At 32.0% G+C, this 14719-nt stretch overlaps 1 protein-coding gene across 2 annotated transcripts; it reads right to left on the bottom strand.

Moving 5' to 3' along the window:
* Nucleotides 1-2394: 2394 nt before the first annotated feature.
* LOC130804075 (uncharacterized) lies at nt 2395-10256 on the bottom strand. 2 transcript variants are annotated; one of them, XM_057668399.1, is made up of 11 exons: nt 9936-10256; nt 8648-8872; nt 8406-8527; nt 7365-7473; nt 7216-7255; nt 7044-7133; nt 6572-6671; nt 6333-6472; nt 5357-5459; nt 3580-4262; nt 2395-2857 (listed from the first exon to the last, which is right to left on the bottom strand). In XM_057668399.1, the coding sequence occupies exons 2-11, from the start codon at nt 8784-8786 to the stop codon at nt 2665-2667; spliced, it is 1719 nt and encodes a 572-aa protein (XP_057524382.1). In that variant the 5' UTR covers nt 8787-8872; nt 9936-10256; the 3' UTR covers nt 2395-2664. The 2 variants fall into 2 exon arrangements, with proteins under 2 accessions (XP_057524382.1, XP_057524381.1); XM_057668398.1 differs by having other exon boundaries at nt 9974-10256.
* Nucleotides 10257-14719: the final 4463 nt, after the last annotated feature.

Raw genomic sequence — 14719 nt, 5'->3', positions numbered from 1 at the left:
TGCTAATAACCCTATTTAAAGATACTTTGTTGGACTAATCAATAAAACTAGCTCCTGAGATTAGCATTAACTTTGCTTTAGGGTAACTTTTGGTTAAATTCTTCATCTTTGAGTGAAAGTAAGTTTATCATCATCTTACCTAGTGTATCCCGCCCATAAAACTATAGCAGGGTCCGGGGAGGGAATGACAGCGACTAGGGATGGTCATGGGTCCAAGACCCTGTAGGACCCGCCCCTTTTAGACCCTAAACTTTTAAATTTTAAATTTTATATTTTTGAATTATGATATTATAAATGGATGGGAGTGGGCCATTTTCATTCTAAAATCTAAAAAATCCAGTACATTATCAAAAACTAACTTATACTTGTTTGATATTTCCTTTAAGATCTTGATGAAGTTGAAGAAGATTGATCAAAATTTAATTTTTATGGATTGTAATTTTTAATGTTATGAAATATACACTATGTTTCTCATTTAGTCTTTTATATTTGATTTTTAATCATGTATTTAGACAAGTGTTTTTACGTTTTAGTAATTATTTTGTATTTGAATTTCATGGACTCGAACAAGTATTTGTAATACGATAATAAGTTGCTTACAAGAATACAAAAAAACTTGAAAAAGGTTCAATTTTGACAAATCAAAGAGGCTTTGTATAAGACCCATTAAGGACCCATTAAGGACCCTAGACCCTGTCAGACCCGTAGGGTCCGGGTCCGGGTCTGAAAATTTTGGACCCTTAGGGTCCGGATCCGGGTCTGGATCCAAAAAAAATAGGGTCCGGGTCCGGGTCTGGCCAGACCCGCCCCATGACCATCCCTAACAGCGACAAGCCGACAACTCATACCCATAAAGGAGAGTGCGTCCAATGAGGCTCTCAACTCAAGAAAGATCGTGAGTAGTTCTTGCAAAGAATAAGACTGGTTGAAGCTGACGCTAACTCCACAAGCGTGTATCTTATCACCCAAACGTGATTGTTAAAAATCAAATAAAGATAAATAGAATTCATAAAAATTAAAATAAAAATAAAATAAAATAAAATTAAAAATAAAATAAAATAGAAATAGAAATAGAATATGTAACAACTTGTCTTTCTAAAACAAGAAGGGTTGCGAAAATAACCTTTAAGACGGTTGTCACATACACTTAATTGAATAAGAACAATAATATAAACCTCGTAAACCTTGAAGCATATAAAACTTAAAGGTGCAAAAACTTATTACATTATATGTAGAGAAAAACTCCTTTTCAAAAACAAAAGAAATAAAAGTCTTAAAGTCTGATTGTATGACACAAGATGAGAAGAAAAGTTCTAGAGCATACTCTCACACTTCCTGTCCGTACGGTAGTAATCATGCTATCATTTACCATCTGTTTCAAAATATAAATCCACAATCAGTGGGGAGTAACTAAGTATCCTTTCTAATCATAAAACACATACAATATTATCTCTAATTACAAAGAAATTTAAACAATTATCCATCAATTATATGAATATATAAAATTAAACTTAGAAAAAAAAACCAGTCCATGTTTGAAAAACAAATTCAAAATATTTAAAGCTTTCATTCAATATAAATTTCATAAATTAATTTAAATAACTTAATAAATCGAATAAATTTGGTTTCACAAATTTTAAAATATAAACAAAAATGGAGAAGGAACGAACGCCGATATTAGATGACCACAAGCTGGCGTTACACTATCACCTACTAAGGTTTATCGGGTGAACCCTAGTCTACTAAAAATAGACATGTCTAAGAATGACCGATTCTCCCCCAGTAGTGCATGTCTTCTTTGCCTTACACCACGATAATAATTAAGCCAGAAATATATATATATATATATATATATATATATATATATATATATATATATATATATATATATATATATATATATATATATATATATATATATATATAAAGGTTAACATGTATTAAAGGTCAAATATTTATAATATAAATCCAGTGAAATGGTTATAGTTAGAGTGTTCAAAATCCAATATCGAATTGATCCGAATCTGAAAATGTGGATATCTGATTGTCGAATAAATGTAAATTCAATTGGAGGTCAGATATTTGAATATATATCAGTTCGTTTTCAGTTTTGATTAGCCTTTGATTTGAAACAAGTTCATTTTAAGAGATGTTTTCTCAATTCAAATACCGGTCGAACACAATTAGATTGAATAGATCCATTGAGTTAGCTTGGATTTAAACATTCTAGCTATCTTTAACATAGAGCTTCATCTGACATAACAATTCTCTAAATGATTAGAACATGTCCTAAATTATGCTACACTAATACTCTTGACTTTTTCTTTTTTTTTATTCACATAAATATATGATATATATGCAAGTTGCTATCCCAAAACACTCCCAAGGCAAATCTGAATGCAAAGACATACCCTTTATTACATCAAAAGAATACAAGTGGATGTCAAAGTATTATCTCATTTACATCCTTACAAACAAATTATTTATAAAAACAAAAAACTCTATGGACTATTTCTCTACGTCAATATTAAAAATACAATTGTGCATATTTTGTGGATAATTCTCAAGATATTATTACTATTTTAACTCAATTAATGACACATTCTTTGTTAAATAAATACTTATAATGACAAAATCACCACCTTGATGTTGTCTTAGTTGCTATTATGAGACCAGTCTCCCAGGAACAAGATGAAAGCAACATAATCTCCACTTTCTTGCTTGCCCAGTCTTCTTGCTGTTCTCATGAATGCCATTAGCTTCAAGGTTTAACGGACTATTTCCGTTAGGCGGATTTTGTTCGGGAGTTACCACATACGAATTTGCTTCCTGGGTTTGGAAATACGTTTTTTCTGACCTGAAAGTAAACATGCATGAAAAACGTTTTTTAAGGATGACAGACGAGTAAAATTATACGAGTTTCAGACAAGTAAAATTATACGAGTTTCACACTGCATCCGCCCCAGTTGGAGCCGATATGGGGTATGATTTTGGTGGATAGTGGGTGGGCATGAGTATGAAAATTCCTACCCGCCATGGCCAATGGATAGTGGGTATAAAGTCTTACCCGCCCCATACCCACATGCCCAGCCCCATACCCACTCGCCCCACCCAATGGCCAATACCCACCTGCCTCTCCTTATACCCGTCCACCCTATATCCACAATGTACTAACTAATATCAAATTTGTATATTTTTATTAAAAATTATTGACAAAACAAAATTAGATGTACAATTAAATTTGTAAGGATTTATAAAATATATAATCTAGACTTGGAGTGAATGTGAGACGTGTATAAGGTGAGTAATACCCATGATGGGTATACCCAGTTGGCCATAGTGGGTGGGGATGAGTTTAAATGCATACCTAAGTGGACAGACGCGGATATGAAAATTTACCCGCCATGAGTGGTGGGTATGGATATGGAAGAGGCATACCGCATCCATCCACACCCGCCCATTTTGCCATCCCTTCACTTTCACATTAACGACTTAATAGAGTTCTAATCTGATCAACAATAATCTAATCCTTTTTGTTACAATTGTATTCGTTAGGCAAAGGAAAAGGGAAAGATTTACCTCAAAGCATCATCGTTGACGCCATTCGCTACAATTTCTTCCATCAATGTACCATGCGTATCTACCAATTTCACGAGTTTACCCATGGTTGATAACGCCTTGCCCCCTTCTATATCATGGCCAGATTGGCTACAACTCTGACGTTTGAGTCTCTTTTCTTTGACGACACTGATCATTTTATCCAAAGCACCGAGAGCTTTCTCAACTTGCGGACTTATAGGCACCGACGGATCCTTATGGAAGTTACAAACTACTGGAGGTTGATCGTTTGAATTGCATCCTCCCTTCACATCTTCCTTACTATTCACTATATCATTATCGCTTCCTTTATAATCTTCTTCCTCGATTTCAGAAGCGGGTTTGTGTTTCAATAAGTATCCGTTAACTTGGTCCTTGCTTTCTTTGACGTTTTCTTCCTCAATCTCGTTACTAATCTGTTTGCAGTCTATCGAAAATTTGTTAACATGATCATTTCCATCAACCTTCTCATCGTCATTTCTAAAAGCACTCTGCGCGTTTATTTTTTGCTCTGTATTGATGAACTCGTTGTCTTTAATGATTTGTGTTTTGGGATTCCCTTCTGAGTTATTAATTGAGTAGACAGCTTCTCTTATTCGACTGTAAAGCGGATCATTCAAGGCCTTAGAAAAATCTTCATCTCCATTAGAAACAGAAGCAACTGTCTGTCCATACATCAGAAATGTCAAGAATGCTGAAAAAAAATGAGAAAATTTTCTTTTAACTATAGAAGTACCTAATGTGATACCCCAAATTAAGCTTTAAAAAGGATTGATAGGCTATTCATATAAACAAGGTGCATCTTCTTTCATGGGAGCTGGGTGACCTCCTGGGAAATTTTCCTGGGTGCGCACGAGACCACGAGTGAGGTCAAAGTGCGCTGAAAAGACTTGTGTTGGTCTGTGGAGCCAGTCTACAGTCTTCATGAGTAGTCACTAGCGGTCTTACGAGCGGGGTGTTACACCTAAGAACACTAGTCAGTTAAGGCGAAATCAGTACGAATGTGGCGTGTGTCCAACATACTAAAGAATATACTCCCACCGTGCGAGATCAATAGACATAGTCACACGTACTAATTTAGGATTCATATTACAAAATGTGCCCATACTCGATATTACACGAGGGGATTCGATCGTAGAAAAAACGAACATAAAAAAAAGGTACGATTATCACATGAGAAATTGCGTCATAGCACATCGGGGGTTGGAACAATGTGACAGCAATTTTGAAGTACACATTCAATAGTACAATTGGTCAATCTTGAATTTTGGGCTATTTATAGTTTTATACTGGTTCAACTATGACAGCCGTTTCAAAGATGTGAAGAAACAAAAGTGGCAGGCTGGACGCCAGCGAATACTTCTACTTGCCAGCTGATCGGAAGACTGGTAGAGAGAAGGAATAGAACGGCATTTGTGACAGGCTAAGGAATAGGCACAGGGCGGCTCATTAGCGAGATAAAGTCTCTATTAGTTACCCAGCAATTCTTATGAATTAACGTCAGTTAGCGACAAAAATGAACATCTCAAGGTATTACCAAGCTCTACCATCAGTAGTATAGTTATATCCAGTGTAGTATAATTCCAGCTAATTCGCCTTTTGAATTCATGATTCGTTCAAAATAGCCCAAAACCGATAATAAATCACTTTCTTCTTTTGTGATTCGCCAGGAGATTAGCGAATTACGTGACACTAGTTCTGTTAATTGGGATTTCTCAATACTTCAAAATCAGAATGCAGAGAGAGGAGCTGTCGATACCTTTTTATAGAACCTGAAACCACTGCCTATCAACTGTCTTGATATGAAATTTATAAGCGATGGAGGAACAAAGTCCAGTTTTACGTCCAAGTTACCTATTGTCCTACGAACATCAAGTAGATTCAAGTCAAAAGACAAACTGACAAGACGAGCAGTCTAAATAAACATATATACAAAACAGTAAATAAGCATTCATTCGGTCATCAAAACAGTCAGGCATTTAGCAGGGCTAACATCTGATTTAATTTTTTATTGTTCTCACTAGTCTTGGTACTTCTTGCATTTTTATGAAGGTCATATGTAATTCTTACCTGATTTCAGAACATTGTGCTTCGGGTATTATGGTATTTCTCTCCCAATCAAACCTCTCGATAATTGTAAATTTGTAATTTTTTGAACACCTCTTTTACCCGTCTCTCTTAGTTAATAACAGCTTTAAAGAAACTTTCTTCCGGATTATACGTACATATCCAATTCCTACTCTTCAACATTTTGCAATAAATACGTTTTCATTTTCTTTATCCATTTCTTTTCCAATTCAGCTCACCACATATAAGAAAATTTCCTGGGTCAGAGTTAAGGAAGAATGAAAATAACCAGGAATAGGTAATTTTATTTTTCTGCCATCAGGATATATCAAGCAGATAACCACTAATAGTCATTGCATTCAATTGTGGGCAGGACATAGCAAATATGTCGAGTATAACGACAGCATAACAAAATAGTAAATTTGTCTTCAGACAAAATCTTAAGATACTTATAAGTAAAGGTGTTCATAAGGGTCATTGGGTTGATTTCAAGTCAGGTGTTTCGGGTCAGTTTAAAATCGGGTTTTGTGTCTATATTGGTTTTTCATAATTATAAATTTACTTATAAGATACCACCAACCAAGACAATCTGATACAATATAATACCTGAAAGAATCAAATGCTTAATAGGTAGTGATGAAAAGGCAATTGCAGTAGGAATAACACACCTAAAGTAACTCCTGTTTTCTGTCACTTTCTGCAAGGCAAAACCTCCAACTATGTCGATCCTTACGGTATTATCAGCTTTCGGTATTCCGTCATTGGTGAAGCCATGTGTTTCCATTTGAATGTTGTCCGGATCAGGAATCTATGCAACACATAATTGAATATTTAACACCTTTATTTTCACATTAGCAGCATCGAAACTAAAACAGATTCTCATGCTTAGCGTAATGTAAGCAATTACCGTGTTTAAGAGTACAACAAGAAGATCACCTTCCAAGTACTCAAACTCAAAATAGTGGAGAAGAGCCTCTCGAGTTGACAATGGCCACGAAAGCTTCACCCTTTCTTCCAACGAGTAAAAGAACATTCAATATACAATACAAAATGTGTTCGAGTATATGTACTGAAAAATAACTTTTAAAAAACTTAGATAATTGTCAAAGAACCAACTCAACCAAAATGCTTGAAGCCCCCAGGATATATTATATACTCTAACACGCCCCCTCACACGAGAGCCCATAGGGCTAGAAGTGTGGATGCACAAAGACGCTGAATATTCCGCTTTAAATCAGGGATGGTTGAGATTTGAACCCGTGACCTCTTGTCACGTTGGGTTCCGAAACCATGTCAAGGAACCAACTCAACCAAAAGCTTAAGCTGATGGTTGAGGCCCCAGGATATGTTATATACTCTAATAATAATGCATTACAAACCTCACTAAAGATATCTGTTCACCAATCCGGACCTTCTGTAAACTCTTTGCTTCTGCAACTTTGAACGTTGGAACTAATGTTTCAGGAAACCTAGACGGATAAGCCGAAAGAAACAATCAAGTGGTAACAACGGAAATGTTTTCACCCACAAAAAGATGAGAATAATTGTTACCATCGTGGATAGAGGGCTGATTCCCAGGAAACACATAAACCTACCAAGAGCAAAACGGAGTATTTTTGAAGACGTTTCAATTACTGAGTGATATATTAGAATGAAAGGATGCTATATAAATATAATTTGACTGCAATAGTTTCACTTACAAGCATCCATAGGAGCATCTATATAACCTTCGACAAGTAGTGAATGAAATGGAGAACCTACGGGTCCCTCTCGGTACATGACACGAAAATCTTCGTTATCCTGTTTCAACTAATGAAGGAGTACAACTAATTCAGCAGCATTCATTGAACCTTATAAAAAGTGTAATATAGTGCATGGTATTAATGTATGCTAAAGTTTGGCCTAATCTTTAATGGAAACAAAATCAAATCGATAAAAGGGGAAACGAAATTCATCAAAGAAAACAAAAACTATGTCTATAAGTTCCGAATCACAGAGGAAGGACTAAAAAATCATAGACAAAAATTGAAAACAAAGAAGAGAATCCAATTATTATTTGATCTCAACCTTGAGACTAGAGGTGCCAACGAGTACACATAAATCACACGACTCGCTCAAAAAAAATTCTCTAAACCTCTGAATAACAGAAATTCACATGTACGGACATGACAAAACTTCTCTCACAATTAAGCCATACATCTCTCTAAGCTAGGGGAGGTTCTGGGCATGTACATGTACAACATGCCCGACCGTCTAACCTAAAAACAGGAGGCCTCAAATATCAAATGATATGAAACAATAGAGGACTTAAATATCCAAAGTGCATAGGTCTTGAAAATATTTGCCAATTTTTGCTCTGCCCCTGCTCTCTCTCGAATGGATGAGGAATTAAACCACTAAACTCTCACAATAGCTAAATATTGCTTTAACTACATCCCTTTATGTATTCTAGATCAAGAATAACCTACAGTCGGAAACACAAAACTGCGTACGAAAATATCGTGGTTTTTGGTTATTTTGCATTTAAGGTATGAAATTCCATTTACAAACTTGTCCTTCACAGAGGCAGATTAAATACTGACAAATTCTTTAAAGCCCCTATGCAATTTCATTAATTATGATATTATATCTTTAAACACTTAATATATATTGCGTAATTTAGTATTAAGTCCCAGTCAAACATGTTAAACATGCTCAAAACCTTCCATAGTCCTTCACGGCCAAAAAAATCGGTTACTTACTTTCCAAGTAGCATGATGAGTCTCATGTGATGAAGCATTATAATTTTCAGATGCACTCCTCAGCATCTCAAGAAAATTCGATACTTCTGGGGTTCTTTTATCTGTAATACTATCAATATATTCTGCAAGATCATAAATAGACAAATTAACTTCATAAAAAAATAAAATGTAACAAAAAAGACACTAGAAATTGGCTACTAAAACACAAAAAACTAACAAAAACTTAAAAAAGAATTGCCAACCTGATGTTTTATTATCTGATGATTGTAAAATATGATGTTTAACTAAATTTCTTAGTTTTTTCGCATCCGTTAGATCATCAGATGCTAGTGTTTCGTCCAATCTCCCTCGATATAGAGCAATTTTTCCCTTTTTCACCATTTTTGCATTTCAATCAGCCAAAAACAGGATGACTATGAAGATTAGATTTAAAATATGAGTACCAAAAATAATATTCTCAATCAGACCTGAAAAAATTATAGTAGAGACAAATGAATCAGATTCTCTTCATTAATTAAAAAAACAGTAATCAATTTGTAATTTATATGCAGAAACATTTCTGTACCATAATGCTTTAAAAAGAAGCCTACTTTTTGTTTTACAAATACAATTCAATGCACAAAAATGGCAGGAGCTTGAAAGTTCTGTTTTTTTTTTTTTTTTTCTTTCTATTTCTGTCTATATCCAGTCTATATGTAGATTTGTAGTACTGTAGTAGTAGAGTTATGTAGCATAGACATAGTTACTATAAGGGTAAAACTCACAAATAGCATAACAATGGAAAGAAACATAATACTCTTACTATTAATAGATATATAAAAACCCAGATTACAAAAGTGAACTCCACATAAAACCCATATAGCATATAATTTTTGAGGCACATTCCAATCCAAATTATCGTTATTCATGAGCCGGTGTAGTGGTTGAAGGCTTCCGACTTCAATTCTATTATCAATAGAGTTATTCAAAATTGATCCAAATAACCAAAATAGAGTATCACTTAATTGACTCGTAAATAACTAGTATATAAAAAATTAAATCAGATTGTCAAACATATTTACATATTCACAGAAACAAATTAATCTGGCCTAAGATATCATACAAAACCCACCAGACATGCAAATGTACACCTCTATTTAGAATTAAACCATATAACCAAAATAAGTATCAATTGACTCAACTTAAAATAACACGCATATAAATATCAAAATAACAAAATCAATCAAAACCCCTTAGACATTCTAATGTAATACAAATAACCAAAATAAGTATCACTCGACTTAACTTGAAATAACACGCACATAAATATCAAAAGATCAAAATCAATCCGACCAAAGATATCATACAGAATCCACCGAACATTCAAATGTACACCTCTATTTACCAGAGAAAGATACTCCAACCTAACTTACCCCAATTAATGAAATCAAAGTTACCATAATCTAATAATCTAATAATACAGGAAATGAAAAAATTAAAGAAAAAGCAAATAAGTAAAAGGCAATAAGTAGAAGTTGTATAAGGAAGGACCTGAAAGAAGCAAGAACAAATAGAGGGAAAATAGATACCTAGAATAGGAATTAATAAAGCTGCAAATTGATGAAATCAAATGAAGAGAAAGGTGATATAAAAAAGGACAAAAATAGTGTACTTTGGGGGAGCAAAGAACACGTGAAATGAACAGTGAAAGAAATAAGGAAGGGGGAAAACAAGAAGAGACTTGCAGATCTCAAAGAGAAGAGAGGTTTGATGATGGAATTGAAAGCATCAAGACGGATGCATAACGTGGGGCAGCTTTTTTGTGCTTCAACTACTTAAACAATAGTCAGCGGAACACAGCCGTAACTGTTGATGAAATCTAGGATTACAGACTAGCTTCATTTTTCGTTCTTTGCCTTTTTTTCACCTCGCTTGGCCCCACTCCATCTCCACCAACCAAATTTACTACGACTTATTTGGCAATTGACTGTTAGCTTTTTAATTGGTTTGTTTGATCTGTTGAAAATGCTGGTTATTTCTATTGGATTTTAAGCTATCTGAAAAAGTTAGTTGTTTGTGGAGATGTTTGGTAAATTTGAATATTGATTGTTGGTTGTTTATTTGAGAAAAAATAGATCAATAAGCTAAAAGCTAACTGGAGCAACTTTTCATTTTGGCTTAAAAGCCAACTTTGCAGCAACTTTAATAGCCATTTAAAAAACGTTTTTTCTAATTGTTTGACCAACCAACAAGCCAAAAGCCAACTAAAAAGCTAAGTTAAAAGCTAAGAACCAAACACCCCTAACTTCTCCATACGGGATGTTACAATGAGTTACAAATATTTTACAACGGGTTAATATTTTCTCTTCTCTTTCATTATACTTTCTTCAATTTTTGTTACTTACACACAAACCCAATTCAGCATTGTTTATCATGCTATGATATTTTACATATTGCGACTATTATACAAGAAAAAAATATGGTCATGACTCATGTGAGATCTTGTATTTCGTCTCGTCGCATATTTTCATAATATTAAATTTTTGGAATTTTTTGTAGCATATAACTCTAGATAAAAATAATTCGATAAACATATTATATTGCGTAAAAAGATTTTTTGGTGTAAGTAAAAAAATCGGGGAAAATGCTTGTCATAATTGACTTTTTACGTAGTTCATTGTCTTATTTTTGATCATTTTGTATATTGATTTAAACATCTCAATTGACGATTCAAGTTATTATAAAAGTATCCAATTAGACGATTCAAGTTAGATCTTAATTGACTATATTTTAGCAGCAATATATAAAATAAGTTTGAACGATAAATAGTTTCAATAATCATAATGTAGCAAGTATTTAAGAACGGCAGAAGTATGTGTTGATGTACTTTTAAATTTGGTACGGATGTCTATATTTTCACTTTAATCAGTTTTTTTATACTTACGATTCTCATATATTTTTTTACTAATTTTACATTAATGCTTATGGCGTCTACGTGATTTTTATTAACTTTATTTTAATGTTGGATCCTCATGTTTTTGTCACTACTTTTATTTTATTATTTTTATTACTTTATTTCTTTATTAAATTTATTATTCAATAAAAAATAAGATAATATCTACACTCTCAGAATAATAAACTTTTTAAAATTAACATAAACATTTTATATAAAAGAGGAATAGGCATATTAAAAGGTAATTGTCACCTTCACTTTACCTCTTTTTTCAATAACCTTAAGGTGTTTTGGCAACTTAACTTATTGAACAACTTAAGCTTATTTTGAAATAAAAGGAGGTTTTGGTGGTCAAATTAGCTAACGCTAGTGTTTGATGAACTAACTGGTTGAAACAACTTATTGATAGGAATAAGTTGTTTTTGAACAAGCTGCTCATAGCAGCGGGTTCAAAATCAATTAATCAAAACAGTTAATAAAATCAACTAGTAAAATTAACCACTATAATTATCTATCAGCTCTTTGTCAAACACCTTCCTTTCTCCTTTCTCTTTCTCAGCTTTTTTTTTATGCTACCAACTTTTTACTAAGAAAACAATTATAAACCAATTATTTGGAGTACTTGCATTTACTTCCTTTGTAATTTGTAGTAGTTTGTACTACTATTTATCTCAGCTATTTAATAGAAGAAAATTGAGTAAATTGATATATTATGGGAGAGCGCAAATATATAAGGATAAAATGAAAAATGTATTAAATATATAAATAAAAGTTAAAGAATGAAGGTGGCGGATGTGAGTCAAAGCTCAACATAGGAGCAAATTTTGTAGGACGAATAAAAAGGAAGGAAACATTATCTTCAAAGCCTGATACTAATTTATTCATTAATATATTTAATTGTGTATTCTGTTCTCTCACGAATATTTGCCCAAAGCAATTGGTGGAAAATTTTTAAAAAAATAGTTATCGTGATATATTATTAAAAAGTGAAAAAATATATGGAGGAGATGAAAAGATATTAAGTTAAATATATAAATGAGATAAAAATGTATTAGTCATGACCAAAAAAAATTGGAAAATTTTGGTGGGAGATAATTAAATAAAAAATAGGGCAAATTTGGTGATAAAGAGTATTATTAAAATTTTTAAATAGTTAATATCAATAAACTTGATCGAGAAAAATCAAACAAAATTTTCTTGCAAATGTTTCTAGTTGTGTAACTTATAGATCAATAATAAAATACAAATCAATAATAACTAGCAAATGTGTCGGTGCAATGCACAAATATATTATTAACAAATTAATTAAAAAAAATGAACGAATAATTGATCAAAACATGTTATAGAAAAGGATTCATGATTTCTAATAAATTCAAAATAATTATTAAATTTATTGTTTAAATATACCACTAGGTGAATAGATTAAAAAAAAATGGTAATAAATATACCACTTAAAACTGTAGGCGTAATACTGTGATTGTTTTTGATAATAAGATTGTGATTTTCAATATAATGAAAAATACGATATTGAAAATGATATTGGGATTATTTCGTTATAGTTGAATTAATGAAGTTAAGTTTATGGTTGCATTTATTTATTTGTTCATCAAATTTTGTCGGTCACTGACGGTGTGCTCCATTATTATTTATGAGCAAGTGAAATTATATTTCGATTGCTAAAGTTTATACATTCTTCGTTCATATCAATTGTATCAAATCAACTTTTACACTATTTATCATTTTATAAAAATTTACATATTTTGGCTATTATAAAAAAATATGGTCATGTGGAATCTTGTTTTATTCGTCACGTCGCATATTTTTATAATATTAAATTTTTATAATTTTTTAGTTTTGTGTAACTCTAAATATAAGCTATCCGATAAACACATTAGATTGCGTAAGAATATGTTTAGTGTAAGTATAGGAGTAAATAGATAAATAAATTAATATTGACATTGTCAATAGACAATACTACTTTTGTCCCTATCACAATACCACAATAGTATATCTTCTTATTTTATAATATTTTTATTTTAATTAATTTTATTATTTTTTTTAAATCTCTATCCATATATATTTCTTTATTTGATTTTATTCGCACAATTTTAATATTTTAAATATTAATTTAATATTTGTGAAAAGGTGTCGTTAGTTGTTGTATACTCATGGACACACAGGGAGTACTATATTAATTTTTACGTTAGAGTCGTCCTAAAGCCTAGACAAGATAGGAATTTGCTTAGAGTTCAAAAAGACTTAATACTTCAATACAACAATGTTGTCATGTGAGACGTAGAACACCGCTTATAAAATTATAACTTTACTTTTGTCAAACACTTGTTAAAAACCGAAATCAGCCCTCTATAAAAAGTAATCATTTTTTTCATTTTGCCTAAGACTATAAAATATCAGAATCAGAAACAAGAATGTTTTACATTTATTTTTTTGTAATGTCTTGTGGAAGCCTCTTAAGGTAGTAATTGAAGTTATCCTACCATTGCTTTTTTAAGAGTAATATCCATTGAAATTGACGTTTCCAAATTCCAACTAACTATTTTCTTAACCAAATAAAAAACAATTTTGTTTTTTCAAAAATAACGTTTTCCTTTAAAATTATTTCTTTTATAGCTAGTCACCTTATGGCTTATATTGTAAATAATCAAGGGTGGGGCTGGTGAGGATAAAAGAAAATGAATAAAAATTAAATTAAATTCAACTGTCAACCCATTTATAATCAATTAGACCGGTTCTTACTTCTTATAAAACCTTCTCTTGGGAGGTTTTTGGAAGGGTTCTTGAGAATGTACAATTTTAATTTGATTTTTTTCAAATCTTTCTTGCATATATCTCACTCTAAAAGCTTTGTAAGTCCACACTTTTATTTACTTTATAGCTAATCTCTTGAGAAATATATCTCAAATTCAGCCAATAAAAAATTAATAAATAATTATCATAATTTTAAAATTTATTTATATTATTTTTAATGCTTTAAATCAAAGCAAAATAAATCATCAAATCTAATTGGGAACCTTACAAGAACCTTATCACACCTAGCCCCTAGGTTCTTAATAAAAAAGTGAGTCACTTTTTCTTACAAGATTAATATGCATCAAGAATCACATGCACAAGTACGTACAAGTTCTATTAAAATATATAACATATCAAACTTCAACTTTCAGCTTAAATTTTTGATTGAGTTAATTTTTTGACATAGTATCAGAAGTCATCGTGACAAGAAGTTAATAGTTCGAATTTTAATTACCAGTCATTTAAAGTGAAATATTAAGCATCAGGTATGAGGAGATCTTGCGCTTCATCAGGTATATAACATATCCTAGTACCTCAACCATCAACGTAAGCTTTTGGTTGAGTTGGTTTC

This window comes from Amaranthus tricolor, chromosome 17 (genome assembly GCF_026212465.1).
Source record: "Amaranthus tricolor cultivar Red isolate AtriRed21 chromosome 17, ASM2621246v1, whole genome shotgun sequence".
Taxonomy (NCBI): Eukaryota; Viridiplantae; Streptophyta; class Magnoliopsida; order Caryophyllales; family Amaranthaceae; genus Amaranthus; species Amaranthus tricolor.
The sequence above is the reverse complement of the archived record's forward strand: the minus strand, read 5'-3'. Positions and strand labels throughout refer to the sequence as shown.

What these genes read in the sequence shown, in the direction of transcription:
- LOC130804075 (XM_057668399.1), bottom strand. Translation starts at nt 8,786, where the DNA reads ATGGTGAAAAAGGGAAAAATTGCTCTATATCGAGGGAGATTGGACGAA. An exon ending in TCAGCCCTCTATCCACGATG is followed by an intron (nt 7,134 to 7,215) that starts GTAACAATTATT and finishes TTATCCGTCTAG; the next exon opens with GTTTCCTGAAACATTAGTTC. An exon ending in GTCAACGATGATGCTTTGAG is followed by an intron (nt 2,858 to 3,579) that starts GTAAATCTTTCC and finishes GTTTACTTTCAG; the next exon opens with GTCAGAAAAAACGTATTTCC.